This window comes from Tenebrio molitor, chromosome 6 (assembly GCF_963966145.1).
Source record: "Tenebrio molitor chromosome 6, icTenMoli1.1, whole genome shotgun sequence".
Taxonomy (NCBI): domain Eukaryota; kingdom Metazoa; phylum Arthropoda; class Insecta; order Coleoptera; family Tenebrionidae; genus Tenebrio; species Tenebrio molitor.
In genome coordinates, this window is record NC_091051.1 from 12,285,433 (window position 1) to 12,313,214 (window position 27,782).

Genomic DNA, 27,782 nt, shown 5'->3' on the forward strand with positions numbered 1-27,782 from the left:
TTGTCGCTCTTAATGCTATGTCAGATACATGTCAAATAAACCAATAAAACATACCCGGTTGGTCGAATAACAAATGTTCATAATCATATTGCCAACTCAAAGAGTCCTTCTCGATCACCCCATATATGTGCATATGTCCACTTCTGTTCACGGAAAAAGCATACAAGTCTTGAGAGAGATTTTTGCAATTTTTGGCTGTGTAAATTTACTTGATATTTGTTTCCATGTTTACCCATACATATTAAAGAACCCACAATAAACCTTGAAAATAAAGAATAATAAACTAGGCAAAAATGAATAGGGAATTCCATAATTTTTCTTGAAAAGCAAAATAATTACCCCAATCCTCCCACGTATTCTTAAACACTAAATACATTTAAAACGTTACAAGTACTTGAAACGTTACATTTAATGTGTATAGATACATATTTCTAACATATTTTATTACAATATTTAAACTGTATTTATAAAAAATTCCAAAATGGAAAAATTCCCTATTCATTTTTGGCTAGTTTACTTAATTGAGGGGCATTAAATACACTTTTGCTTCGACTGAAATCGAATTATTTCAATTATCTGCCACTGACAATGACAGTGACATCAGATGCTCGGAAACCTGATTTACACAAGCAAAATGTACCATCGGATAGCAAAAAAAAACTGGTACAGTATGTTACTATAGACACTTCCAAAACTCCACATTTTGATTGAGTTTTGGAAGTGTCTAAAGCAACACGTCGTACCAGTTTTTTTTTTGCTATCCGATTGTACTATTCCGGACACGGAATCTTGGCCAACATTTTTTTGACATTTCTAAAAAAAATGATGTAAACCAATCATTAGCGTCATTAATAAATGACAATTATTAAAAATCACTTTGAAGTTTTTATTCTGATATCAAAAAAGTAAGGAAATGGCATTATCGAGTCAAAAGTTGGGTTATATTCAATAAAAGCCAGTTCACACATATTTGTCAGTTAAATGTCAGTTGTGGCCAAGATTCCGTCTCCGGAATAGTATGTGTACCGATATTTTTTATTTAATTTTTTAAATTTACTTCACAGATGAAGCTAATTAAATTTTTAAATCGATAAAAAATGTTGAAAAGTTAGTTTGTCACGGTTTTCTTATAATGATGCAGATACGCATTCCTTTATGAAAGAAACATAAATCAAAAATCTAAAACTGAAATAAATATTTTTATATTACAACACTTCCGTAAATAATTATTACCCAACACGCAGGTTACAGATAAAATAACATTACTAAATTTAAAAATTTATAGTAAGATCGTATTATTATGTGAAATCAACCGTAACAATATTCTTGATTTCCTACACGAAAAAAAAAACATATATTTTTTTAATTATGTATTTTGAAATAACGAATGAATCCTGTGATTACAACAATTGAATAATAACTACATTTATTTACTTTTACTATGCAATTATTGGAACATTTCATGTTTGTTTTCTTATGCATTTGTGGGTGTTTTATTTTGACAAAATTCATTTATTGCACGATTTCGTCAGCTTTTGTATTTCTAATTTGAACTTTGTTTATAAATTACGCGGATCGACACTGATTTTGGCTCTTGAACAAAACACAGAAAATTGATCTTATTGAAATCTCGTTGTTTATAGACAGAATAAATAGATAAAAGACTAATAAAAAACCTATTCCTAATTTAAATTACAACAGTTCAACATAAATAATTGTATAATCTCTCTGACACCTATTTACTATAGGTGTTCCACAAGTACGAATATACAGCGTATCTAAAAAAATGTCGTACCTACCAAAGTCTAACCTTAAAAAACCTTAAAATTCACCTTGCGAATTTAAATTACCACGCACTTTTACTAATACAAAATGTGACAAAGCTAACTTTGAAGGGGAATTTTTTAGACAAGTAGAATAAAACAAATTTTAAGAGCAATGGAACACCGAGACGAAGAAATTTTAATCCGAAATGTAATTTATCTGTCATATTTTGCGCAACCGAATTACGCATAAGTTACAATTTTATATTTCTGAGAATATGCTTATAAAAATAAACAGTAATAAAAAGTAAAATTTTTTCATACTTCAGACTGGTTTGCTGTCATCCTTATGATGAAAAATTTCCTGAGTCTGAGTCGTAAAAGATTTCCGAAAAAAAATTAGATATTCACCAATTAAAAGTGCTGAAAAGTGTTCCAGACTAATCATGATAAATGAAGGCTTAAATTGATTTCAGTGGTTTTCAGTCTGACGTCACCAACATATGATATGCAACTGAAAACGTATTTATAGAGCTGATATGTGTACAAGAGAGTATGTTAATTTTAGATACAGATTGGCCATGTTTCCGTGCTAAATCGTCATTGAAAAATCTAATTCTGAATCATTTATTCAGATTTTAAAAGTTTTATTGTATTTATTGTGGATTTGATAGTTAATAAATTGGTTCTAAAAAAAGAGGAATATTTAGATATTGATTACATTATACGACCAATAAACGGCCTCGCGTTTCAATTAAATCCAGCTGATAGGTCCCCTACAAATACGTAAAAGTTCAAACGACACAAAACCAACTTGTCATTTCTGGCTTAATTTATTTTAGGACTTAACGTTCACATTTTAAGAACTGCAACAGTAGCAATCACACGGTAAAGGTTCCATTTCTTTTTGCTCTTTTGGTGCAACCTCGTGGTTCTTGATGTCCTTGCCTTGCAACGGTTCTTGTGGTACTTCTGGTACTTTTTTGTAATCCCCTTTCAGAATCTTGTAGGCAGTTTTTCCGTAATCGATCTGGTAGGTCGTGAGTGGTGTGTAATTGCGAGTGGGGCGAATGTAACCATAAACTAGAAATTAAAAAATAGCCACGTGATAAAAGTTTTTCGCAACGTTATAAAAACTCAGTCGTCTGACTTGTAAGCGTTATTGGGCCATCTAAAATATCCAACTGCATGTATAAATAGAAGCTCAGCTTTAATAAAATCCCGACATTATAAGAAAACACCGAGAATAAAGTGCAGTTTTTCGCCGGACCAGACTAGAAGACGTCGTTGATGTTTCAACACCGCCTAACGATTTACAGTAGAATTCCTCGTAAAGACAACAGACGGCCTCTTTGACACCTACAGCGATTCATATTTCGTGGAAAATTAAAAATGCCAAAATATCGCATAAATCAGGAAAAATTCCTGTGCACAGACACTCCCGGGCGTGAACCCCACACGGTGACGCCCATATATCTTTTAATGAAATAATTGCTGATGGTGATCTAGCCTGGTCGTTTTGGATTTATGCCAGAGCGAAACGTACTGTGCAGCAACATCGGGGCCTTTAGCGCTCCCAAAAATAATTACCTTTCCTTGATCCCGCCAATGGGGGCGCGATCTTGGGGCGGGACTGGGGCTCGTACAAGTTCCTGCTAGATTCCAGCAGTTGGTTTTCTGCAGGAATTAACTTTGGTTCCCCCATCAACTTGGCAATCACTAAAACACATTCTCATACAGACCTGTCGCTCTAGAACTGACAAATCTTACTGTCTCTGCAGTAGTAAAACTGATAAGTTGTTATCATTCGCTTGAGGTAACATTTTCTTAACTGCTTTTCTACCAGTGCTGAATCCTTAAATAATTAAAATTTAGAGGTGACAAAAAAATCTTGCTGATCTGAATTTAATCAAATTCAATAAAGCATGTCAAGGAATAGCTTATACAAAAATTTAAAGCTACTTTTTGAAAAAGGAAGTTCTTGAGATGTCCATCGTATCGAAATACTTTTTCACACTTTGCACAATCTCCATCGCATTTACTTTAACTGTAGACTTTGCCAAAAGATTTACAAATTTATCTCTTTTATATACTTCCAGAATATTTTTAATATTTATTTGCATAACATGTTATTTCCCTTCACCACCACATTATGTATAATACGTTTATATTTACCTGAATAACTAAATCTAGTAACTTTAGTAACTTTTTTGTTGTTGAATGTATTTTCCCCTAGTTTTTTTTGTATTTTAGGTTAACCTTCGCAAAGTAAGGTTATATTAATGTTGCAAAAGTTTTTAGACACTACTTGCTGCGAGATTTTGTCAATTTTTCTCACTAAGCTTATGAAACCATTTAAAAATAGGTACACTATTCGGCTAGTTGTGTAATTTGATAAATGACTGCTGTCAAATTGAGTGATGTTTTCAAAATTTGATTTTGTTACCAACATGAAAAAGATACTAAAAACAAATTAATTTCGATTTTACAGTAATTCAGTACAACATAAAATTCCTTCTGAGTTACACAAGATAAAAAAAAAGCGGACTATAAGAAAGTGGTAGGTACTATTGGGAGCATGGAATTTCGGGCAACAATTTAAATGTCATTTAAAAAAACTCAATGTAGTCTAAGCTTTATTGTCATAAATGTCATAATTAATTTTGACTGGACTTCAAAATAAACTGTCATAAATATTATGCACAATTATTTTACATTTTGGCTATTGATTTCCAAAATTTAATAAAACACTTCAGTTTTTGGAAAATCACATCTAAGCACCTGCAACTTTTCAGGACTGATGAATGCAATTTGTGAAAATGATATGTGACAATAGTGGATATTAAAATGAGGTTATTAATACGCCTAGCACCTAAAGCCTATTTCACATTTTATATCAGTCAAATTTCAAGTCTGCCCGAAATTCCGTGCTCGCAATAGTTACGTAGCAAAGAAAAATAAATTGAGGTACCTACATAAGACATAAGACAAATAATGCTCTTTAGTGTACCTATATAAAAGTTTACTAAGAGTAGGGCAAACGCGTATATTTGACAACTATTTTTGATCCAAATTTATGTCAGTTTAATGTCATTAGGTCAGTAGCGTCACAAGAGTTTCTTTTAACGGATCAGAATAAATAAAAAAATTAAAAATACTGGAAAACCAAACCAAACAATATTTTATTGAACAATAATAAATATTTTTGCTTAAACATTCATTTAAATACTAAATACGAATCTATTGTTTTAAATTTTGAACCATATCCCTCATGGCATGACTCTTGCTGGACCATTTAATTTTTTGGCGGATTCTGATTTCCCTTTTTAATTTCGCAGTATAAATTTTTAAACGATAAACCATCAATTTTAATGCAAACTTTGATTTTATGTTACAACAACGTCGAAATTTGATTGCCTGATAATCAGGATCGGCAAAAACTCCATCCTTTAGAATTTTCAATATATTTCCGCTGTAGCTATTTTTCTTTAAATATTTTTTTAAATTGGAAAATGCTTTTTCTACTAAAATTGCAGTCTGAAATGTCTTGTCCGTCACATAAAACAGACATCCTGCTTTGTATTCCTTTAGAGCTACAAATTTAGAATAAGGTCTAATAGTAATTCGTTTAGTTTTTGATCCTAAAGCCAACATACAATCCTGACAAATTTTTTGTTTCCTCATTGTTTTTATCACATATCCAGCACAATTATACAAAGCATTTTTTTCTCTCAAAGAAAGTTCATTTTGATGTTTATTCCAATCGGACGGTAATATCAAGTTTCTTTCTGTTTCATTATCATTATAATTTTTTTTATCTTGATTCATTCTAATATAATTTAAAAAACCTGTCAATGGTGCTCCTTCATCATATTCATAATTTGTGTTGTTGTTAAATGGCATGTCTAAATATTGAGAAACAGACAACAATTTCAAATCCTGTTTGAATTGAATTGCTGTCGGCACGGGATGTCTGGATCTTATTTGAGAAAAAACGTTCTCTAAACAGTCTTGCGAAAATCTCGAAGTTAATAAAAATGAGTATTTTTTTTTCATTTAAAAATAAATTTTGAAGGTCTAGAATTGATTTCGTTGTTAAAATTACTCCCGTTTGAATAGGTTTCCATAAGGCCTTTCCATTTTTATCAGGAGCTACTTGTAAACTCGAAAATAATGTTATAAATTCGTCAAGAAATAATAGTGTTTCCTGATATACTCTCAAATTAAATTTACTTAAAGCCAGTGTCGTCGTCCGGGAACTTATCAGTTTAAACCACTTGGAAACCATATCGATAAAAAATGCCGTTGTTAAAGATGATTTATCTTCGGTAGATTCTGCAGCTAATCGCATCCCACAGCTAACGTCCCAATTTAACACATTTAATGCATGGGAAACTTTCATTTTGTTGAAATGTCCCGTATTCAATAAATCGACGCTTAATTTTGGTGCAAATTTTAAATCCACAGTTTCTTCTTCATCACAAAATGTTTTTATATGTTCAATTTTCACAAGATTGCTTGGTAATTTGTATTTTTCTACAAAATATCGTGATAACTGTATACTTTTGTTCTGCACCAAACAATTCTTAATATTTTTCAATAAATGTGGCCCATCTGCTAAGAAGTAGATTTTTCGTCCATCAGAAGGATTTATAATAAAATTTTTAGTGGCACGATGTTTTCCAGCCATTATTCCAAATTTTCTCCACATAGCTTGATTTGCAGCCCCCATATCAGAAGTAACAGAATGAATTGTTAATCCTATTTCACTGGTTTTCTGAAAAATTTCTAATAGGATATCTCCTAGAATCATTCCGTTGGTGCTGTCTCCCGTGTAGTAGAATGCGGCTATTTGCTTCCACCTGGTTGAAATTCCTCCCAGCATAATTACCAAAGCTTTACTGGCTACACCTTTATGTTGAGGGAAAGTAATATTGCCAACATATGTTCCGGTTTGAACGCAATAGTCTAATCCAGGCTTTATATCCATTTCATCCAAAACTAACATGCAATCTTTAACAAAATCATTATTGAATGTCTCTATCTTAATTTTCATAAAATTTATAACATCATCTAAAACTCCCGACTTAAACTGTAAATTTTGTAAATGATAATTTAATGTGCGAATTGCTGGAAATGGCAATTTCATTTTTCTCAACATGGTATATCCACTGGTTCCACATGCAAATTTAAGTTTCAGTGATTTGGTTAAAGTTTCGTTTGAACATTTTCTGAATTTTTTTGTTCTAATGGCCTGAAGTTGATCTTCTGTAAAAACACTTTCCAATTTTTCTTTTAGTTCTTTATTTTGACGTTTTTGTAAGTAGAGGGCATTACTTAATTTTTTGTTATTTACTTTAAAAATTATCAATCTCTTCTTTAAATTCTGAATTTTTTTTTGGAGACGGACGTGATCAAAATTTTCTTTAAATTGGTTTAAATTATCCGGTAACGCAGCACACATTTTTTCTTCTATGTTTGAATTTAATGAGAACTTCGGAAAGCCGAAAATAGAAGGTGCAGCATGCTTCTTCAGTACTTTCCCATAAATTTCCCACTGATCTTCTGAAAAATGGTCTGCACATATTCTTCCATTCTTCGGTGGCGTTCTATTCATGTGCTTTGTCCAAATAGAACGCTTATATGGGTTTTTCGGGATAGATTTGAAAATTATACCATCTTCGCTTCTGTTTTTACATCCTTCTACACTGCAGCCTGTCATTGTTGTTATTTGACGAACGGCAATGAATGTCACAATGACGTATATTTTAATAAAATAAATAAATAGGCTGTGGTAAAAGTGATCCACCAATCAAATTGGATCACGCTGTTTGCCCTACTCTTAGTAAACTTTTATATACAGCGTGATCAACAGGGACTGAAGCTGTTGGCAGCAAATGACAGCAAAATATTCCCAAAGTATGAAATATTTTTGTGCGTCAGTGTTGGCACCCGCTGCAAGTTGTAAATGTCAAAAAATTTAGGTTATGTTACGAGTTGGTAGTTTTAAAACACGATACGTACAAAACGACCAAAAACAGTATAAAATGTAATTAGCGGTACGTAATAATGGCCCACTGTTTCGATATTCATAAAAGCGACAGGCCGTGCCCGCATGCCCCTCCTGAGAAACAGAAACATGTTTTATGCGTTATTATTTTCGAGCTGAAAGTCTGCGGGATGCAGGGATTAGATCCGGGAAAATTTGTAAGGTTGGAACTTTAATTTCTTCTTTAAAATGGTTAGGCAACTTCCATATGACAAGCCTGTAAAGTAAGGAAAAGGAATGACGGGATTTTTAATGGTAAGGATTATTAGGCCCTGCATTAAACGTGCCCAACAAAGAACTTTGGATGCGTGTGTTTTACATAAGAATCACGTCTCTTTGGAGTGAAAGCTTTCGCACTGACTTTCGAGGGTTTTGTTCCATTCTACCTCGAACATTCTCAACTACATCTTCTGCCAGTAGGTTTTGGTTTTTTCAAATCACCTGTTTGTAGGTAACGTTGCACCAATCTCGTGCAATGCTGCCTAAACGCGACTAAGCTACCGCGCCGCCCAAAGTACCTACCCACTGGCTCGGGGAACATTTGTTGAAATTGGTGCAATGTCTTGCTCTAGTGTAAAAACCATTTTCATTAATAAATTGATACAAAAATGACACTTGATTTTGAAGTTTAAATTTGCCCGTCAAAATTGACAACTGAAAATGTAATGCTACCAACTTCACTGAAATTTTCATCATGTTGTCATTGTTACCAACAGCTTCAGTCCTTGTTGATCACTCTGTAGGTACACTAATGCTCTTGAACAAAGCTAAGGTTAATCAGCTAGTTTGCTAGTTACAGTAGAAATTTTAAATTCCCAGAACGACCCTGTATTTTTGTAGTTAGAAACAAAATTGTATTTATTAATTATATACAAAGTGATTCTGAAATAAGTTTGGAAAAGAATGTGGAATATCTTTGACACAAAATAATTCTGGGTAAATGACTTTTGGGGGAGAAATCAAAACGATGGAAATTACCCCATTTCCTTGTACAGTCGATTGCAAAAAAATCAAGAGCACTGAATTTTCCTATTTTTGCCGCAATGTATTAGGCATTCACGATCTTTCTGGGACCCAGTTGGCTATGATTTTTTCTTTTCATGTTGGACTAACTGACTCAGTGATGCAACGGATGCAATTTTTTTTTCTGTCAGTGTCTGTTCGACATTTTCTTGCCACTATATTGCCAGATTTATTATTTTAATATTCGTAAGAAACTAAATGATTTATTAAGTGTGTAAAAATAATTTAAATTTCCGTTAAAGGAATAATCAAAATTGCCAAAATAATTTTATTACGATAGAAAATTTCTATTAAACGATTTAATTTAATTTAAAAAGGACAGACCAGATTTGAGAGACCCAGCAACAATGTACTATGGCGGCCAAAAAATTTTGGCCGTCACTTTCTTGACATTCAAGTAAAGTGTAAATAAACCTTTAGGAATCGTAACCCTACTTTCGATTTTTGTCATTTTGACAATCAATTTAAACTGTTTGAAGCTCAGATATTCCAAAAATCCGACATGAATAAACAAAATTATAGCAATCGTATGTACATAGATAACCTGAGGTAAACATTCTGTGTAGTAGAAATGAAAAAATAATTTTGAGTTTTGAAATTTACCACCCAAAAAATAACGTTAATAATCAAGACGGTAATCATGATGACAATAAAGTACGGATTACAAATATTTTTTTTGAATTGACAGACAATGACGGCCAAAATTTTTTGGCCGGCATAGTACCTATCCAGAAAATACCGGGTGATCAAGAAGGACTGTTTAAGTTGGGAGTACATTTAAGAAATTTTTTTAATTCAGTTATTTATAACACTGTTATACGATTTAAAATACGATCCAGTGTTACCAACTTAAATAGTCCTTCTTGATCACTCCGTATAACATAGTATAACCCTAAACCCTAAACTGAAAACAACCTAACGTAACACAAAAAGTGTCAATTTTCTTTAGGGAATTTAGTTATCACCGAGGAACCGAGGTACTGCCAACAAAATCACTAGATGGTCATAGCCAACTCGGTCCCAAAAAGATCGTGAATGCCTAATAAATCAGTCTTTTCTGACTTTTAATGGCATGCTTTTTGAAACAACAAAAAATGTCACCTTTAATTTTTATTGTTGCTAAACTACCAGAATAATCAATTAATCACCTTTAATTCAGCAGCGTACTATTGGGAGCATAAAAAGTGGGACATCAAATTTATGCCAGTTTTGAAAAATTCGATGTAGTTCAAGCTTTATTGCGTAGTTTATTGTCATTTTGCCTTTGATTATTGTCATTTTTTGACACTATTCTAGCTGACAGTTTAAACATTTATTTTATACTCCTATTTTCCTTTTCCAAATGCCCTCTTCTTTATCAAAAGAAGGTAGAAGAAGAAAAGGTAGATTTTGATTAGGAATTTTGATTAAATAAATATTCACTGCGTGTTTACACTAACAACCTACAATACTTAATAACAACGTCAATCAATTCGAAGTACAGGGTTATTCTAAATGATTGTAGTCGAAGTAGGCCATGCCCATGTTATTACATTTTTGCCGCTTTCATGTGAACTGTCAGTTTTGTCGTTGTCACTGTCATTTTTTAGGTGAAAAGTGCGGTGATGGACTTTTTATTAATTTTTGTTAAATTAGCTATTGAATTCAGAAATATTGAGTTGTTTTGCACCTAATTTAACTCCCGTGTGTACTCACTTATTCACATCATTTTGATGTTTTTTTTATGTGGAGCGGCAACCATAAATCTTACATTCAGTTTTCACGCCTACTTCGACTACAATCATTTAGAATAACCCTGTATATAGTATATGTAAAAGTCAAGACAATGATGTTGATGTCCCACTGTTTTTGCTCCCAATAGTAGCAATTGTGACCAAATTTTCATCTTCATTTTTATCTCGAAAACGAAAAAACCTCTATAAGAAAAAGTTTTTGTCTATGACTTCTTCTCATCACCGCCGATTACCGTTTTTTTTTCTAAAATTATTTCAGAATCATCCAGTATAGTCGTGTTCAATGACATCCGTGCTGTCAATATGACAGTATGTTGACATCACTTGCTGTTTCAGTTTAGTCATTTTGAATTTCCTAATTTGGCAATTTATCTTGAAGAGCCAAATTAACAAAAAAGAAGTTATTTTTTCTTGTAAACGTATTGGTTGGAGCAGAAATTCAAATGAAAATTGTTTATTTTTACTTAAAATTCCCTGAGTGGAGTAATTACGACCACCTTTAAAGAAACAATGATATTGCGTTTAAATCGAAGCAATAACGTGGCGGAACGATAGTAACAATAACACAATAAAATGTAAAATTCGAAATAAAGCTGTATTTATGAAGATGTGGCTCGATGATACTGCTTCGTTTATTTTTAAGGCCAGACGACTAATTTCGAAGAAAACCAACAATGTATTACAAAGAAATTAGTCATTAAATCAAGATGAACCTCGTAAACGTTAACGAGAATTCGAAATCGGGTTAACACGGCAATTATTAGAAACAGCGAATTTTAATTTAAACTGTTGGGCAGGTTTTATCAAAATGATGCGATAATTGAACAGCGTTAGCGATCTAAAAATATAGTTAGTTCCGGTACGACAGACAAAGTTTACTGCATTCTGAATAAATCACGCAGAATCGCTTCGGCAAAATTCAATTAAGTATTTATAAACAGTAACCAACGAACGTGTTGTTTGAATTATTGATGTAATCAAGATTTTGAGAAAATATATGCAAGAAGTACCTGCTTATCTTCACTAATTTCACTAGTGATCCATATGTCTTCGGGAGGAATCACACTCATAAACTTGTCGTAGGGTTTGGCACTAAAATTATTGTTGCAATATCGAAACGTCCATATTTTATTTACTCACGAAGGTGTAATTTGAGGGTCTTGCCACCTGTAATGGTTTCTGTAAGTTGTCACGAAACATTGGGCCATTTTCACTGAAATTTTGGTTCGTCGAAAAAAAAAACGTCATAAATTTAGTAAATTTTACTGTCAAATCATTAATTAATACGTCTACAGTCTGATTGTTACAATAATTGGATGAAATTAAACAATCTACGCGCTTAACGTTTTATCTTAACTTTAATCGCTTAATTAATGGAGCTGAAATTAATAAATAATTTATTAAATTAATGTTATGTACAGTTCGAATAACAGGATCTGGATCAATCCAAGGTCCTTTCTTTGATGTACAGAATGTAATCCATTGGTTCCATACGCCGGTTGCTGCTGAACGGTCTCGGGTACATCCTTCTCGTAATGCGCGCCCTTCCGTATCCCCTCGTCGGTTCAAACTTCTGATTCGGTGCTTCCTCCACGCCCGATCGAGCAGCTCCAAGAAGCAAATTGGCCAAGTCGGCATTGGGGTCGGCGTATCCTTGATTGTCAGCAGTTTCAATACTGGGCTCGGTCACGGGAATCTCCTGCGCAAAATTGGAATACAACTGGTTGTTGAAATTTGTCAAGTCTGAGTTTTCGTTGGCGTAAGGCGAAAGACCTCCACCGATGTCTGCAGCCATATCCTCCATTTTTGGAGGCTCGCTTGCAGGAATTTCGTAATCGACAGGCGGTTTGTACAATTTGGGGTTATGGTGGAAGTTGGAAACTGTCATGCTGCCGTCGTGGTTCATAAAAGTGGAAACTCCACCGTTCACGTTCATCAAGCTCTGGTCTAGATAATCTCCGATGGCGTCGTTGTAATAGTTTTGAGGATTTTGGTAGCCTTGGTAGTGTTGCGTGTTGAACTTGTACTGAGGCTGGTACGAAGGATAGTCACCACTAGCGCCATTTGTACCAACATTGTTCAATTTGCCACTTTGGTACTGCAGTTTGTCACTTTGGTACTGCTGGTGATAGTTAGGAACTGGATCGACTTGGCCCTTGTTATATTGATAATCTGGAATACCTCCGTTTTGATTACTTTGATCCTGCAAGTTGTTACCAGTCCATAAGGCAGGAACTGCCGCAGAAGGTTGAGTCACAGGTTGATACGTAATATCAATGGGTTTACCATACACCAAGTTAGGTACCGAAGTTGCTTTACTCTTAGGCAAGGTTTGCTTGTAGGATTGCTTATTCAACACCGGAGCTGGAACCTCGTGCAAAGCTTGAGGCTTCTGATAATAATCCGCTGGTATTTCATTGCTCAACTGTTGATAATTCAAATTGTTCTGAACCGGCAAAGCTGGACTAGCTTTCTTTGGTGCTTCGGATGGTGACACACTAGCCTGTATATTCTGATAACTATTTGGATAACTCTGGGTGAGTAAATAATTATGTTTAAATCCAATATTCTGAGTACTCTGAGTTTGTTGTACTGGATGAGATATGACCTTCGGTTGCCCAACTCCAAACGGCTTTCCAACTTGTTGGCTGTACCCGTTGGGTTTTTGATTCAACAATCTCAGTCTCAAATTTTGCAAATTGTTCCCGAGTCTCTGATGAGGGACGTTGTTTCCCGGAACCGTCTGCACAAAATTCGTACTGGCACTTTGCTGCTGAGCAAAATTATTCTTCCCTCCTCCGTACTGATAAAACGGTTGCATCACCGGCCGCTTGTACTGGTGACTTTGATTCATCAAATTGTTCAATTTGGTGAGCCACGCGGTGTTAAGAGTAGCGAGTCGCTGAGGATCGGATTGCAAGTGCAACTCGTACATGGCCGGAACTCGAAGAACTTCGACGATCTTAGTACCTGCTGCTAATTTCCCTTGTTGGTGTCTAACCGGCTCTTTGTACTCCACGTCATTTACACCTTTCCGGATTTCGTTGTTTCTGGTGCGCACCCTTTTCTCGACCGAGCGATGGCGGTGGTTCTTCAAAACGTGAAAATTTTTCTCCTGTACTTCAGGAATTTTTTCGTGGACTTGGTAGCTTGGTGTTGGCAGAACGTCGATTACTGTTTGACTTGGTTGCGATATTTGGTCTTGTTTCATTTGGACTACGGAGTCATTCTCTCTTTGAGCTTTACGTTCTTGGAAATTATAAACTGGAGAGGGTGAAGTTAGGGTGGTGTTTTCTGAATGAACACCATAACCGGCGCTTACGTTAACTTGAAAGGAGTCATCGGTGGTGTTGTTTTGATTGTCGATAAATCGTTTTACTATTTTGCCTCCCTCGCAATTCTTTAACACCAACAGCAGTAATATCTGAGTTTTGAAAAGGAATGATAAATACAGAAATAACAATTTTTAATACTCACAAATACTGGCTTCATGGTGAACTGTGCACTTCACTAAAACTAGAGCATAAATAAGCGCCATTCTCTAAATTCGCAGTATATATAATAATGACTCTAATTTGTTGTATTTAATTAAATTTTATACTTTCTCAGGTCATCTTCACTGCCTACGGTTTAATCTGTGCGCTGAATATGGTCCCAGTTTTCAATTTCCCTAATCTACATGTTAAATAGGAAAATGAATTACGCGTAACAATAATTTGTAGCACACAAAGAAAGTGAAAACTTTATATTGAAACTGGGTCAATTTAATTGATTTAGAATCGATTGTTTAACGTTTTTCTCTAAAATATAATTCAACACCATTAACAAGATAATTCTGTTAAGTAATCACTCTTTATTTTCCATTTTTATGACATATTATTTATCGAGTGTTGTATACAACGTGTAACAGAAATAAGTACGTTAATTTTAACTGGTAATAGAACTCATCAAAAGGAATAACTTTTCTATCTACCATTTTGCCGAAAAACGATGTTTAATTCCAAAAAAAAATTGGAGAGATTTTTCACTAAAATAACCCTACGCCACTAAATACTGCAATGGCTAATTGAGATCAGCGCTAATATGAAAAAAACATCCATTTTCATCCAGAAAACGTGTTTTAACGCCGAAAGCGAAATTCAAATAAATCTACCCGTATAGCAAAAAAATCCACTTCGTAAAAATCTGGTTGTTTCACGTTTTTAGGTAGCTTAGTTTTGGAGATATGAACGGTTTTAGGAAAATCTTTCCTATTTTTTTAAGCCACTACGCAACGTTTTTCGCCAAAATGGCAAAGAAAAAAGTTGTTCCTTTTGAAGAGTTCTATTACCAGTTAAAATTAATGTACTTATTTCAGAAACACCCTGTATGTATAACTGAAATCGATAATAATATATGTATTGTTATACGAGTTGCACAAGACAGTCTAAACGAACATGTTCGACATGTCTTGTGAAACGAGTGTAACATGCTATTTTTTCTATTTCGGCTTCATTTATTTAATTAATTTTTTTAAATATAAAATAATTATCTAGTGACTTTTATGGAATTGGGTTGGTATTAATGAAGCAATGTCATTTCATTGAAAATTAAATTTCAAATTGTCTCCCGAATGTTGTTACCCCCTTAGCAGTTTGTTTTGATCCAAAACATGGATCGGATTCAAATGACATCACATCACGTTTTACACTGACATTTACTATCAATACCAACCCCATATAATATTCAATAATCACTAGAAGCGATGCCATAAAATGGAACTTTGTGCAACTGTTTTCAATATCACAAAATGCTTATTGTGATACCGAAATAGAAAATAGTAATTTATTTGACGAGTTCTTGTGTAAATTGGGGTTTTTTGGCACGAGGGGGCCAGTTTAAAACGCGAGTGAAACGAGCGTTTTAAAGGCCCACAAGTGCCAAAAAAGCCCAATTGACACACGAACGAGTTGAATACAACGTTTTTTTATTCGAGGACCCCCCTAAAGGCTCCAAATCGCTTAAAATCTTTAAAATTAGCTTGACGTTTCGTTTTGATAAGTGGTGACATTTATCAAATCCGTTCACATAGGAGAAAATTCTCAAATTCTGACAGTGCCGAACAAAAAAACTAATTATCAACGAATCATCTGGATTAACTTCTGTATCTAAAAATCATAATTCATTCATAGAATAACTAATGTGTCGGCTGCACTGAACAGTTATTTCGTTTAATTTTCATTAGTCAAATCTTGTAGGTCATTAACTGAATACCTTTACAACAGCTCGAAGATTTGTTAATGTTAATGTTAAAATTAAACCCGCTCGTTATAAATTTTGTACATAATTCATCATAAAAATTATTAAAATCTTTTTTTCTACGCACCTGTTTACCTACCTGCATCATCGAGTATTTAGACCGCAAAAACGAGAGAAAGTAAGGACAATTTCTTGTACGCCGCGAATAAATTTGATTTTAATTTCGTTAACGGGACCATGTGGTGGTACTGGTTTGAATAATAATAAATTCTCTCCGTTAAACAAATTTATTAAGTAATTTTTAAATATCGGAATTTATTAAGGCTTGCAAATAAAATTTACGACTTTACTGCTGAGAGCCAATTAAATACAGTTAAACAAAAACGAGAGTAACTTTTCTGTTTACTGTAATGTCGTAACTATCGATTTCTGATCTGACGCATATGTCGGCCCTTTGGTATCCACTCCCAGACAAATCGCTGGAAGAATCGCGAACTTGCAAGATTATTCTGTGTCCAAAGTGCTGATTCAGTTCTGGTATGCACACTCTGGTTCCGTAATCCAGACCCAATTGGTCGTCCATCGCCAACGTCACAAACTGGGCACGATTGTCCAAATAATCCTAAAAACTCAATAAGCAAAAAGAAATTTCTTTCTCCAGACCCACCTGCAAAGTCCGCAAGTTTTTGCCGTTTTTGTCTAAATATCCTCTCGCGTGGTCCTCGTCGTTGTAGTCAGGAAAATAGGCCGTCAGCGTAACATTCCCATATTTCTTTCCCTTACAATTTAAATCGATTTCTAAGAATCACAAATTAACGATTAACAACACCACATACTGACAATTAAAAAGAGCCCCACCGTTATCAAAATAGGAGTTTGCGGTTAAAAATAAGTTGAGCATTAGCAAAACCAAAAACATTTTATTACCAAACACACACACGTATTGAACAGATACACACGACACACAAACAAAAATTGCAGTTTAGCATATTGCGACACGACTTCACATGCACATGTCACCATATCGTCTCCTCGAAGAAGGCAAAGGCTCAGCATATTGCTGGCTGCTTTTGATGATACTCAACCCCATTTTACTGATAGTGTCTTGATACTCGGACCTTCCAGTCAACGGCGTAAACCAGTCAGATATCGACTGTGGTGCTGAAATTTCAACAATAATTTTGAAACATTTAAAACAAGTTGTCTTACTCGTCTTAAAAATGACAGGTGGACAAACGTCGATCCGTGGTCTCAGTATTGCAGAGATCCTAAACGCTGTGGGATCTCTGTATCCGTCCCGAAGACTGATCGTTGGACCCTCGAATGGTACTCCAACGGGAGAGTCAATCGCTGGCATCAACTTGCGATACTGCTTAGCTTCCAGGCCTTTCTTATTGTAGTCGGTCTGATAAATCGTCATCATTTTATCGTCGTAAGTGTCGCAAGGGTGGTCCAAGACTTCTCCTGCCAAAATCGCCATTTCCTTGTTGAGACAAGCCAGTTCCTCGTGCAGCATTTTTTCTTTTTCCGCCAACATTTTGTACCTTCCCATTTGAGGTTCGTAAAGATGCGCGTCGCAATGGCAAAAGGGTTCGACCAGTTTCGCGACGTAAAAGTTGTTGGGTTTTGTAGTGATGGGGGGTTGATCCGGCCTGCAACGAATTCGAATTTTTCAAAGCATTATCCGCGAGTACACTTACTTGGCCACCAGAGGCACAAAACTTGGCCATTTGTAGTCTTTCCTGTAATTACTTAAAAAAGTTTCCTTGTCGACGGTCATCGTCGATTACTGTGAATTTTGACAAAAACTAACAACTAAATTATTGCTTATTACGAATGGTCATGCTAAGGGACGATAATTTTGGACGAATCAGACCGAACAAATACTTTACAAATAGATAACACACAAAATTTTGTGACAGTCTTGTCAAAATTGTTACAAAATCCATTTTGAGTTGGCAGAAAATAAGAGAGTTCGATCGTGACACTTGCTAGATTATTTTCTTTGGTAAAGAGTAGTGAATTTTGTCTCGCATGATCATTTGGCCCAGTCTGGAAATGGCGTCTTGGTACTCGGTGGCCCCTGCAGTCATGGAACCGAGAGGTCCTCTGCAGCTGCCAGCTAAAAATTGTTTTTAGAACATGTTGCGTTGGAAAAAAATACGAAAAAACGGTACCGCAATATGAACTGAATTTTTCTTCGCCCCTGCCTCTTCCTTCACCCGCAATTTTACCACCAACCACTCTATTACTAATAACAGCAGGACGGAAGGCTATGGATCTTTGATTTGGTCTGCAAGGATCTCCTGGTAGTTTCATGGGAGCAGGACAAGGCGCGATACCCGAAACTCCCGCTGCTCTCAACAAATCGTCATATGGAGCGTCAGGATATTCCTCTGCGCAAAAAAGACAATCACTCGATTTATTTGTAAAAATTCTTCAAATCTCGTCTTACGCATTTTGCAATAGTCGACTTGATAAGTAGTCCTGAGTCGATCTCGGTTTATCCTTGAAATCAGATCGTCTGGTGGAGCATTACTTAAACACTCGTAGAGATATGGATATTGTTCTTTCAGTTTTTGGAGATAGACATTTGGTTGATCGTATCGGCTGACTTGAGACTCTGGACTGACACCGACTTTTACAGGATATACTTTTGGATCCAGTAGTGGACCCATGGGACCTAATCGACTCCATGCCGCTTCAGATTGGTCCTCACCTAAAGTTTTCTTTTCAATTTTAGGACAATGACAGTCACATGTGACATGATCTCCCGCTTCGGGCAACACTGGTGTGACCCTAAAGCAAAACTGACAAAATAAAATCCAACGATCTGATGCTCGATTTCACTTTATCCCGTAAGCCCTGATGTAAGGCCACACATAATCTTTTCTGTATGTGGTTTGAAATTGGTCTAATACCATTGCAAATTTTGATGAGACGAAACATAAATTTTGATTAGTACAAATGTTGACAAGACTTTGACAAATGATTTAATCATTTTTGACTGGTGCTGTTTTTAGGCTTTCACAGATTTTAATCTGTCATCGAAGTTTGCTTTTATTATTAAATCTCCAAGTCTTCCTATATGATCCGAGTATTCGCTTATATTGTAAGCGACAATTTTTCCTAAAATAAAAGAATTACAAAAAACAGACGATTCTCGCCCATCGATAAATAAATATTACCGTGAGTTTCCAAATTGTCTTTTGGTCTAATGATTAAAGGTCGTTCTAAACCCCTTTCAAGAAATGTTGACGCATTTCTGTAGTGGGTGGTGTAAGTCGTGAGTGGAATGGAAACGTTATCATCTAAACAATGTTTCCTGTTACGCCGCTCGAGATAATACTGGATATCTTTTTCTGAAACGATAAATCTTTCCAGAAAACTACATAAAATAGTTATTCTTAAATTATACCAACATCACAGTAGTTCATCTGATACTCGGTTACCTTTTCTTTTGTTATTTTGTTCCTAAATATTATGTCTTTATGTAATGGTTCTTGAAAATACAGTCTTGCAATTCCTTTATATTTTTCTTTGAACTGAAAATATCACATAAACAGGATAAACAGGTAAAAAGTTAAAAAAAAAATCATTAGGTACTGCGTCAACAATTAATGTAATGAAAAATCGTGTGTTAAGAACAACTTAATCTTAAATTCTAACAATATAAAAATATGTACATGTCTCGCCTAGGGCACTGATAGTGTTAAATGTTAAATTGTAATGAAGAATTTCGAAACCTTTTCTAAATATAATTCGCCATCCTCATTCGGTGGTGGAATATCTGCTTCGTCCAAAACTAAATATTGTCTGTAGCCCTCCCCGATAGGATCAGCAAACTCTTGGCGTTGTGTGTTTTTTGAAATCCTCAAAAACGAAAAATAATTAAAAAATGAATGCTACTTAAAAACAATGTAAATTACCGATGAATGGGTTTTTCCACATAATCCTTTTTGTATATCGTTAAAAAATGATACTTATTCCGGTCAATATCCATAATTAATTGTTAATAACATATTCTAAAGATTGACAGAAAATTTTGAAACTATCTAGAAATTTTCACGTACTTATGTTGGTACTTGCGAATAAACAAGTACAAGTGTACAAGTCACGAATGAGATGTGTCAAATTGTTATAATGTCAACACGTTGTAATAAATAATTTAGAAATTAGAATATTTACAATGGCCAATCTTCCAGAGGTACCTACAGACGAACTTTTATCTTTTCAAGATTATCCAACCGTGCATAGTTCGGCGAATCCGACAAATACCAGCGCACAGTTAAATTTAACCCAAGACAGTTTTGATACTTTTAATTCACAGAATCAAACGAGCGCTCCTTTAGAAGACACCACAAGTACGTTTCCTATTTGATTTTTACGATACCAATTGGAAAATTTCAGATCAAACAGCTTCAAAATCATTCTGGACTCTGGAGTATTATCAACAATTTTTCGATGTAGACACTAAAGATGTGGTTGAAAGAATAATAGCATCAGTTACCCCAAAACGTGACAACACGTTAAAATACCATCTACGCGAGAAACCAGACTTATATGGACCTTTCTGGATTTCAGTTACCTTAATATTTACTATTGCAATTAGTGGAAATGTTGCCAATTACTTGCAACATGTTAACATTCAGTATCATTGGAAGTATGATTTTCATTTAGTATCATATGCTGCAACAGCAATTTATGTATATGTTCTTTTGGTTCCTTTTGCTTTGTGGGCTTTGTTAAAATGGAGCTCTGACATTAATGATTTGGAGGGTTTAGAAAGTGGAACTACTCCAGGTGCTTTAGAATTAATTTGTATTTATGGATATTCATTATTTATATATATTCCTGTTTCAATCCTGTGGTCTATTCAAATTAATTTATTGCAGTGGTTATTGGTCCTAGTTGCTGCTTTGCTATCAGGTTCAGTATTGTTATTTACATTGTTACCTGCTTTAAGACTTTCTCGACACAAATTTGTGCTGATGATTGGAATTATTTCCTGCCACTTGCTGTTAGCTGCTGGTTTTATGCTATACTTTTTCCATGCACCTGAGCACAATCCTGTTGTTGAAAAAATACCAGCTGCTGTTGACAATAACGTGACAAAAAGCGCAATATGATCAATATAAATTTATTTGTAATGAATTTTATTGTAACACTAATTATACAAATATAGTAAGGTATATTGTTTGATTTTTATTCATTAAATAAATTCAAACTTGTATAAGAAACCTTTGTAACTCGATAAAATTCAAAAAGGGAAAACAAATCTTTAATACACAAAAATGATAATTAGAAAACCAGTCACTGCTGACTCATAGTTCATAATAATTCCTATCTAAATTTCACATAGAAAAGACTTAAATAAGAGCACTGATATGTCTCATTACAAAAATACATCTTTTACACATTAACACTAAAAACAACTTATGCAATACATCAAACCTGTTTTGGTTAGTTTGTCAAAGATTTCTTACAACTTAGGACAAAATGTTTAAATGATGTACAGAAATTATAACAAAAAACTTTCAACAGGGTATGCGGAAAGGCACAACTAAATCTTCTTTATGTTCAACTTTAATTTCATTAATAGCAACAGAAGCTTTTTCAACTGCATTGGTGATCTGTAAGGTAAAAAATAAATAAATGGATTAACTAAAAACAGTTATCTTACCAAATTCTTATCATCAGTATTTATTGGTTCAGACTGCAAAATTTTATCTGTCCATGGTATATCTTCAAGAATACAATTTTTAAGTCTATGTGTCAATTTGTTCTTTTTATTTGAACAAACTTGTTGCACTCTAAGATTATATAATTTCATTCTTTCCACATATTCATGTTGCTGTAAATTATGTGAATCTAAAGCAGCAACATCTATGACATTCCTGAAACAACAAAAATTAACCAAAATTTATTACATTTAAGATCCATACGTTGCAGTTTCTTGTAATATCCTATTAAGTGCAGATTGTTCATCAGTCTTTTTGGGGGCAGATTTAGAGTTATGGCCCAATAAATCTTCACTAAAATATGATTTTTAAGATTACAATATTTTAAATATTGATATAATACCTGTTCACTCTTTGAATGTTTGTGCTATTTGACACGGGGTCTATAAGGAGTTGTGTCCTCTCATTTGGTTCACCATTCTGCATTCAAATTAACTTTATTAGTGTCCATTCTACTAATTATATTGTTTACCTGAGATGAACCGTCATCTTTACAAAACAAACTGTAACAGCATCCCATCTTGTACAACAGAATTTTCGATTTTTCTCAACGTAGATTAGATCATGAATAAACTACTGAAGATACACTTTTGCCACTATTAATATTAATAATTGCGGGTTTTATTTACTATCACAAAGTATCATTGTTAGACATTGACATTTGACAGAGGATGGCATGTCGCTAAAAATAATAATTCCTTTCTTATCGATAGAAGCTGCGCAAAAAATTTGATTCCACTTCGAAAAACACCCGCGCAATATTTCAATTTTTGCTTTACAAATTGTATAACAAAAACATGAAACATTTAAAAAAAAATCATTTAGAACTCGTGACTACCCCAAGAAATCTTTATTTACAAGATGATACATTTATTTTATTCAACAGTAACAAAAATAGTAATTATAGCGATAACTAACTTTGAATTATGAATTTCCTGTAGATGAACTTTTATATCAACAAAAAGTACTGACCTTATAACTATTTTGCCGAAAAGTCAGTTTTAAACTGAAAATAAAAACTATTTATCTAACAAAACAAAATATTTCAAAATCACAAAGTTGTCACAATGTTAATTTATTAAGACGAAGTTAATTATTCATCATCAGCAAAATTATGAACAGCATGGTTTTTACAATCAGTGAAATACTATTAAACGAATCGATTTCCTATTGGTAAGCACCACTTTGATGTAGCTTATTCTTATGACAATTACTAGAGAACCCTACACATTTATAGGAAAATTGTTGGACACTCCAATATACAAAATGACTTATAAAAATGATTACTTCTTCTGTACAAACAATCCATTAGACAGCCGCAATTTCAGTTCTTCCAAATCCTCTCGAGTTAAACGCACATACGCACCCATCATCTGTTTAATCTCAAATGGAGGATCATGTTTCACATTGTAAACCACATTATTTCGACTTTCAACTTTATTTTTCCGCGTCCTAAATACTCTTGCCGACGATACATTTACTCGCTTCAAACTTGCTTCGTTTTTCTCCGCACATGGAGATTCATCTTTTAGCTGTGACACCGAGTGTGACACTGTAGTCTTTGAATTGGCAGTTTTCTTTAGAGCTTTAGAAGTTTCATCTAACGAGTCCAACACTTCGCTTTCGGGGGTTTTACGTTCTGAATTGGCCCCGTTACAAACGATGTCGCTTTTGACCGACTCATTATCGATGTCGTTCGATTTGGGGGGCGGTGTTGGTGCGTCGTCTGGAATTGTAATACACTCTGATGGCACATTCTGTAACTCCATTACCGATTTCACTTTCAAATATGATTTAGGTCGCTCTGAGCTTTCACTTGTCTTATTGGCATTCAAAATTATGGGTTTTGTCGCGTTATCTATTATTATTATGGGGTCTCTCGCGGGAGTCGCCACTTGAGAAGTTGACGGCATTGGCATCGTTGAGGGTGCGCTTACCAGAATGACATCGTCATCGTTATTGAAACTTTCCACTTTCTTTGATGGCAACCTGACAGTCTTAATACCGGCAATAAATTCTGTTCGCAAATTTTTCCGAATTTGTATTAACGAATTTATCGAACTGCTCAATATTTCCTGGAGTTTGTTATGTACTACGGCTAGTTCCTCGACGCTCGCTGCTTGAGTTTGTGCTTTATTTAGTTGGGTGAGAGTGTACGACAAGTGAGAATTGACACGAGCCGCCGCTCTCACAGTTTTCTCAAACCATTCGTGTTTCATCATGCTCGAGGTGTTGACGTTCCTGTTCTGCAAAGTACTTCCCAATATTCTGCTTCCGCTTGGTATCAGAGGTGGTACCTTTGACGCATCTATTCGCACCAGCGTTGGAGGTTGCAACACTGGGATAAAACAAGAATATACATTTTACCATTGTCATACATCTGCATGGAAAATACACTGTTTTTCTTTTGGTTTTCCTCTTTGGTCAATTGTATTTGACTATTTCTCAAAACTATTTCCTATCTCTATTAAATGTCAGTGACGTAAATATGAAATAGTTTTGAGAAAAAGTGAAATACAATTGACAAAGGAGGAAAACCAAAAGAAAAACACTGTAAAAACCAAAATGTACCTGTTTTGAGATTAGACGAAAGTATTGTGCGAAACGTCGGCCTTGGTCCCGCGGTGATGGTCACTTTTGGAGCAGGAATTTGTCGGACAAATTCGATGTCGTTGTCTTTTGTTTTAACAGTGTACTTAGGCAAAATGTGCACGGGTTTGGAAAGTACGCTTTCTGTGCGGCCTCCCAACACTCCACCAAATGTGGAGGAAGACGGGTAAGGAGTAAGAGGTGGAGGCGACATTGACAAAACATTGGAAGTTTCCGCGTGCGGATTGTAATCAGGATCGACTTCACCTTTTCTCCGTTTGATTTTTTTAACGTCTTCCCCATTTTCCAAGGCCCTTTTCTTCATGCTGCAACAGCGTGAATGATCCGTACTCCAAATTTCGGAGGATTTCAGAGTTGACGCGCGCGACATTTCCCTGCGGACGTACTCGAAGAACTCGTAACAAGCAATTCTTTGCGTGATCAGCTGGAGAGGAGCGCATCTGAAGCAGTCCCAATTGTCGCTGTCTCGTATTTCGAACATTTTTTTTCTGCCGAAATTGTTTCTAATGCACCTCTGCAATATTCACTATTAAAATCGCAAAATAAGAAGAAAATGAAGCGCTTACTTTGCAGAAAACGAATTCGCATTTTGAACAACAGAGAACTTGACCGCCTTGACCGCACCATCGACAATACAATTCGCTGCCATCTTCGTCCTTTTCAAATTCACCGCTGGTGTAAAAGTGGTAACATTCTTTACAGATCAGTACTTTTAACATCGGGTGGACGAATCTGTTATTTTGACCTTCCAAAGCACTACCAAGATGGACGTTGCAAGCGGTGCAATGGATTCTCGTAATTTGAATAGGATTTGCTGAAATATAATCTCATTTGTCTGTGTTTTCAGCCATTTTACTCTATACAAATCGCAAAAAATTACACAAATTCTTGATATTGTAAGAAAATAGAATCCACTTTTAAATAATATATAACTGACAAATTAAGATATATAATTCTCCAACTCTTTGAATAAAATTTTACTTACTAATTGCACAGGTTTAATTTATATAAAACAGATACAACAATGATTCAAGAGGTACTTACTTGGTCCATATAACCTCTTTTTCAACTCCTGTTCTTCACTGGTCAAATTAAATGAGACTACAATAACAAAATGTCTAAATCTAATTACAAACCAAATACAAAATTTTACTTTCAGCTCCAGTCACTTCATCCACAAAAGTTGAGAAAAGTGGTTCATATGGTAATGGACTGTCATTACCTGCATCACTTAGTGTTAAAGTATTATTAGTAACAACAGGACTTTCATCTACAGCCATTGACACTTCAGGACAAAGCAGTAAGGGATCAAAGTCATCATCTTCGTCATTATCATAGTCCATTTGAGATTCTTAAAAAACATGTTATAATATCAAAATAATACTGAAAATAGACATATTACCATCATCTTGTTCTTCACCTTCTACATCTACATTTTTATTTTCTAAAGGCTCTTTATTTGAGTCATCAATAGGTGCAGAGTCTTTGTCTTCAATATTAATACTTAATGGATCTCTTTCAGTAATATCAGTGCTTAAAGGATCTTTTTCAGTAATATCAGTGCTTAAAGGATCTTCATCTGTTGCAACAGCAGTTAAAGGATCTTTATCTGTTGCAACAGCAGCTAAAGGATCTTCATCAGCTACAACAGCAGTTAAGGGATCTTTATTTGTTACAACAGCAGCTAAAGGATCTTTATCTGTTACAACAGCAGCTAAAGGATCTTTATCTGTTACAACAGCAGTTAAAGGATCTTTATCTGTTACAACAGCAGCTAAAGGACCTTTATCTGTTACAACAGCAGCTAAAGGATCTTTATTTGTTACAACAGCAGCTGAAGGATCTTTATCTGTTACAACAGCAGCTGAAGGATCTTTATCTGTTACAACAGCAGTTAAAGGATCTTTGTCTGTTACAACAGCAGTTGAGGGATCTTTATCTGTTACAACAGGGCTTAGAGAATCTTTATCTATGGCATCTGTACTTAGGGATTTCTTACTAATAGCATCATTCTCTAAAGGATCTTTAGCTCCTTCTGTTTCAATAAGATCAGTAGATAATTGATCTTTATCTTCAGAATTGTTAGCTGAAGACTCTTGTTCTAGATCTGCAATATCCTCCAGAGTCTTATCTTGAACATCATTTTGTTCACTAATTACATTACTATCTTCAGTCTTTTGTATATCCTCATTCTCTTTTTGATTTAAATTATTTTTACTTTCAGATGATTTTTCTTCTTCTAATGACTCATTTTCTAAAGCCAATGTTTGTGTTTCATCTTGTTCTTCACTTTCAATCAAGGAAGTACTTTTAACACAGTCCTCTGTAGGATCATTTTTATGACACATATTCTCTGTATCACATTTATTTCCTTTATCTGTTTCACTTTTTGAAGTATCCTGTTTGTCAGTAATTTCATTTGTTGGATTTGTTGGCTGATCATTTTTCACATTTCCACTAGATTCAACACTGTCAGGGGAAGTTTCTTTGTTTTCATCATTCTCATCTTCACTGTCACTACCTTTCCACACATCACTGTTACTGCCAATGCTCTCGTTATCACAGTGATCTGTTCAAAATGCAATTGGTTTTTTTTTTTAATAGCAACAAAATCTAATAAGCAACATACCCATGAGATCTAAGGGATCATCAATTTCTTCACATGCATTCAAAAGACTACCTGAAAAAATAGAACCTTGGATGGTGTGAACGCGTTCAAATTTTTTGTCAATACTGACCTGCACAAGCGTTTTCATTGTCTCTACTTGAATCAAGATTGACACTTTCTAGGTTTTGATTTCTTCCATAATCGGACAGTGTATCTAAAACAGTTTGTTTCTGAGCAAAACAAAAAACTGAAACGAAAAATAAAACATACCAGTCTGTAAATCCTCCATTGTCACAACGTTAGGTTAGGTTATGTCGACCCGTACATTCAATTTTGTTTGTCAACATACAAATCCCACAATTATTTAATTGAACGAATCCTCGAACGTCTTTCTTATTCAAAAATTAGATCGCCGGATTTGTCCTTGTTCGGCGCCAAAATCACTACACCACAACTTTTGAATGGCGTTCGGATCAAATTGGAAATTATTTACGCAGGTTCGTAACAGATTTATTTTCAGTTCACGACAAATAGGCGCGAGAACTTCTCCTGTGAAATTACTCGAGACTGTTGCCGCTTGCTTTTACGGAAAGCAGTTTCGCCTTTTGGAATCACTAGAGTACTCTTTTTGCGACATATGTCCGTGATGAATTCAGAACCGAAGTATATCGGCAAAGTTCGGAAACACGACTACTTGGAGCACCACGAAGGAGGTTGTTAAAATTCAAAACACCCCTTTCCGTAGAAAAGAACAAAAAATTGACACACATTTGTAAAGAATTTCAAAATTTGTGGTCCACTAACACCACTACTTAGCACCGTGCATTTGTCCATTTCAAAATTTTTATTTTTGAATTTTTTCAATGGCTTTTATGTGACAGTATAACAAACAATTGTTTCTTACACTGTATTTAAATTTTGTGTAATGAAAAGCTAATAAGAAGGTCCACAAAAGAAGAAAATACCAAAAAAAAAATCTATTTTGGTTTTTTGACGTTGCACTCAAGGCACGTAAGT

At 34.6% G+C, this 27,782-nt stretch overlaps 8 protein-coding genes across 8 annotated transcripts; 1 reads left to right on the forward strand and 7 right to left on the reverse strand.

Moving 5' to 3' along the window:
- Positions 1–2,577: 2,577 nt before the first annotated feature.
- LOC138133955 (uncharacterized) lies at positions 2,578–11,858 on the reverse strand. The gene is made up of 5 exons (XM_069051982.1): positions 11,709–11,858; positions 11,579–11,660; positions 3,534–3,618; positions 3,354–3,482; positions 2,578–2,846 (listed from the first exon to the last, which is right to left on the reverse strand). Exons 1-5 carry the CDS (start codon positions 11,774–11,776, stop codon positions 2,623–2,625), a joined length of 588 nt encoding a protein of 195 aa, XP_068908083.1. The 5' UTR covers positions 11,777–11,858; the 3' UTR covers positions 2,578–2,622.
- Positions 11,859–11,865: 7 nt separating this feature from the next.
- Positions 11,866–14,192, reverse strand: LOC138133954 (uncharacterized). Its single transcript, XM_069051981.1, has 2 exons — positions 14,046–14,192; positions 11,866–13,992 (listed from the first exon to the last, which is right to left on the reverse strand). The coding sequence occupies exons 1-2, from the start codon at positions 14,058–14,060 to the stop codon at positions 12,010–12,012; spliced, it is 1,998 nt and encodes a 665-aa protein (XP_068908082.1). The 5' UTR covers positions 14,061–14,192; the 3' UTR covers positions 11,866–12,009.
- Positions 14,193–16,138: 1,946 nt separating this feature from the next.
- On the reverse strand, positions 16,139–16,806 carry LOC138133031 (uncharacterized). The gene is made up of 3 exons (XM_069050817.1): positions 16,665–16,806; positions 16,474–16,604; positions 16,139–16,428 (listed from the first exon to the last, which is right to left on the reverse strand). Exons 1-3 carry the CDS (start codon positions 16,723–16,725, stop codon positions 16,180–16,182), a joined length of 441 nt encoding a protein of 146 aa, XP_068906918.1. The 5' UTR covers positions 16,726–16,806; the 3' UTR covers positions 16,139–16,179.
- On the reverse strand, positions 16,707–17,762 carry LOC138133026 (uncharacterized). The gene is made up of 3 exons (XM_069050811.1): positions 17,507–17,762; positions 17,016–17,458; positions 16,707–16,967 (listed from the first exon to the last, which is right to left on the reverse strand). Exons 1-3 carry the CDS (start codon positions 17,584–17,586, stop codon positions 16,810–16,812), a joined length of 681 nt encoding a protein of 226 aa, XP_068906912.1. The 5' UTR covers positions 17,587–17,762; the 3' UTR covers positions 16,707–16,809.
- Positions 17,763–17,788: 26 nt separating this feature from the next.
- LOC138133025 (uncharacterized) lies at positions 17,789–19,878 on the reverse strand. The gene is made up of 8 exons (XM_069050810.1): positions 19,736–19,878; positions 19,553–19,679; positions 19,225–19,351; positions 18,995–19,168; positions 18,657–18,935; positions 18,262–18,605; positions 17,984–18,202; positions 17,789–17,928 (listed from the first exon to the last, which is right to left on the reverse strand). Exons 5-8 carry the CDS (start codon positions 18,728–18,730, stop codon positions 17,798–17,800), a joined length of 768 nt encoding a protein of 255 aa, XP_068906911.1. The 5' UTR covers positions 18,731–18,935; positions 18,995–19,168; positions 19,225–19,351; positions 19,553–19,679; positions 19,736–19,878; the 3' UTR covers positions 17,789–17,797.
- An 11-nt stretch (positions 19,879–19,889) lies between these two features.
- Positions 19,890–21,005, forward strand: LOC138133024 (protein YIPF1). The gene is made up of 2 exons (XM_069050809.1): positions 19,890–20,170; positions 20,217–21,005. The coding sequence occupies exons 1-2, from the start codon at positions 19,996–19,998 to the stop codon at positions 20,933–20,935; spliced, it is 894 nt and encodes a 297-aa protein (XP_068906910.1). The 5' UTR covers positions 19,890–19,995; the 3' UTR covers positions 20,936–21,005.
- Positions 20,933–22,237, reverse strand: Lamtor1 (Late endosomal/lysosomal adaptor, MAPK and MTOR activator 1). Its single transcript, XM_069050815.1, has 5 exons — positions 22,020–22,237; positions 21,891–21,967; positions 21,752–21,841; positions 21,490–21,703; positions 20,933–21,439 (listed from the first exon to the last, which is right to left on the reverse strand). The coding sequence occupies exons 1-5, from the start codon at positions 22,065–22,067 to the stop codon at positions 21,344–21,346; spliced, it is 525 nt and encodes a 174-aa protein (XP_068906916.1). The 5' UTR covers positions 22,068–22,237; the 3' UTR covers positions 20,933–21,343.
- Positions 22,238–22,382: 145 nt separating this feature from the next.
- Positions 22,383–27,401, reverse strand: ADD1 (ADD domain-containing protein 1). Its single transcript, XM_069050797.1, has 9 exons — positions 27,036–27,401; positions 26,896–26,979; positions 26,787–26,837; positions 25,560–26,726; positions 25,311–25,508; positions 25,202–25,258; positions 24,724–24,971; positions 24,119–24,671; positions 22,383–23,885 (listed from the first exon to the last, which is right to left on the reverse strand). The coding sequence occupies exons 1-9, from the start codon at positions 27,052–27,054 to the stop codon at positions 22,831–22,833; spliced, it is 3,432 nt and encodes a 1,143-aa protein (XP_068906898.1). The 5' UTR covers positions 27,055–27,401; the 3' UTR covers positions 22,383–22,830.
- Positions 27,402–27,782: the final 381 nt, after the last annotated feature.

Bases quoted from the DNA above. Each gene is read 5' to 3' on its own strand.
- LOC138133026 (XM_069050811.1), bottom strand. From the start codon at position 17,586: ATGACCGTCGACAAGGAAACTTTTTTAAGTAATTACAGGAAAGACTAC. The intron at 17,459-17,506 runs GTAAGTGTACTC...AATTCGTTGCAG, and splicing joins TTTGTGCCTCTGGTGGCCAA to GCCGGATCAACCCCCCATCA. The intron at 16,968-17,015 runs GTAAGACAACTT...TTGAAATTTCAG, and splicing joins ACCTGTCATTTTTAAGACGA to CACCACAGTCGATATCTGAC.
- LOC138133031 (XM_069050817.1), bottom strand. From the start codon at position 16,725: ATGTTTTTGGTTTTGCTAATGCTCAACTTATTTTTAACCGCAAACTCC. The intron at 16,605-16,664 runs GTGGGGCTCTTT...TGTGATTCTTAG, and splicing joins AAACTCCTATTTTGATAACG to AAATCGATTTAAATTGTAAG. The intron at 16,429-16,473 runs GTGGGTCTGGAG...TTGAGTTTTTAG, and splicing joins AAAACTTGCGGACTTTGCAG to GATTATTTGGACAATCGTGC.
- LOC138133025 (XM_069050810.1), bottom strand. From the start codon at position 18,730: ATGGTATTAGACCAATTTCAAACCACATACAGAAAAGATTATGTGTGG. The intron at 18,606-18,656 runs GTGAAATCGAGC...GTTTTGCTTTAG, and splicing joins ATCAGGGCTTACGGGATAAA to GGTCACACCAGTGTTGCCCG. The intron at 17,929-17,983 runs GTACCGTTTTTT...AACAATTTTTAG, and splicing joins AAAATTCAGTTCATATTGCG to CTGGCAGCTGCAGAGGACCT.
- LOC138133955 (XM_069051982.1), bottom strand. From the start codon at position 11,776: ATGGCCCAATGTTTCGTGACAACTTACAGAAACCATTACAGGTGGCAA. The intron at 3,619-11,578 runs GTACTTCTTGCA...TAATTATTTAAG, and splicing joins AAATTAGTGAAGATAAGCAG to GATTCAGCACTGGTAGAAAA. The intron at 3,483-3,533 runs GTAAGATTTGTC...AATGTGTTTTAG, and splicing joins GTTTTACTACTGCAGAGACA to TGATTGCCAAGTTGATGGGG.
- Lamtor1 (XM_069050815.1), bottom strand. From the start codon at position 22,067: ATGGGATGCTGTTACAGTTTGTTTTGTAAAGATGACGGTTCATCTCAG. The intron at 21,968-22,019 runs GTAAACAATATA...ATTTGAATGCAG, and splicing joins AAGATGACGGTTCATCTCAG to AATGGTGAACCAAATGAGAG. The intron at 21,440-21,489 runs GTAAGATAACTG...TTTACCTTACAG, and splicing joins ATACTGATGATAAGAATTTG to ATCACCAATGCAGTTGAAAA.
- LOC138133024 (XM_069050809.1), top strand. From the start codon at position 19,996: ATGGCCAATCTTCCAGAGGTACCTACAGACGAACTTTTATCTTTTCAA. The intron at 20,171-20,216 runs GTACGTTTCCTA...GGAAAATTTCAG, and splicing joins TCCTTTAGAAGACACCACAA to ATCAAACAGCTTCAAAATCA.
- ADD1 (XM_069050797.1), bottom strand. The intron at 26,838-26,895 runs GTCAGTATTGAC...CTATTTTTTCAG, and splicing joins CAATGAAAACGCTTGTGCAG to GTAGTCTTTTGAATGCATGT. The intron at 25,259-25,310 runs GTAAAATTTTGT...TTGTTATTGTAG, and splicing joins TGAAGTGACTGGAGCTGAAA to TCTCATTTAATTTGACCAGT.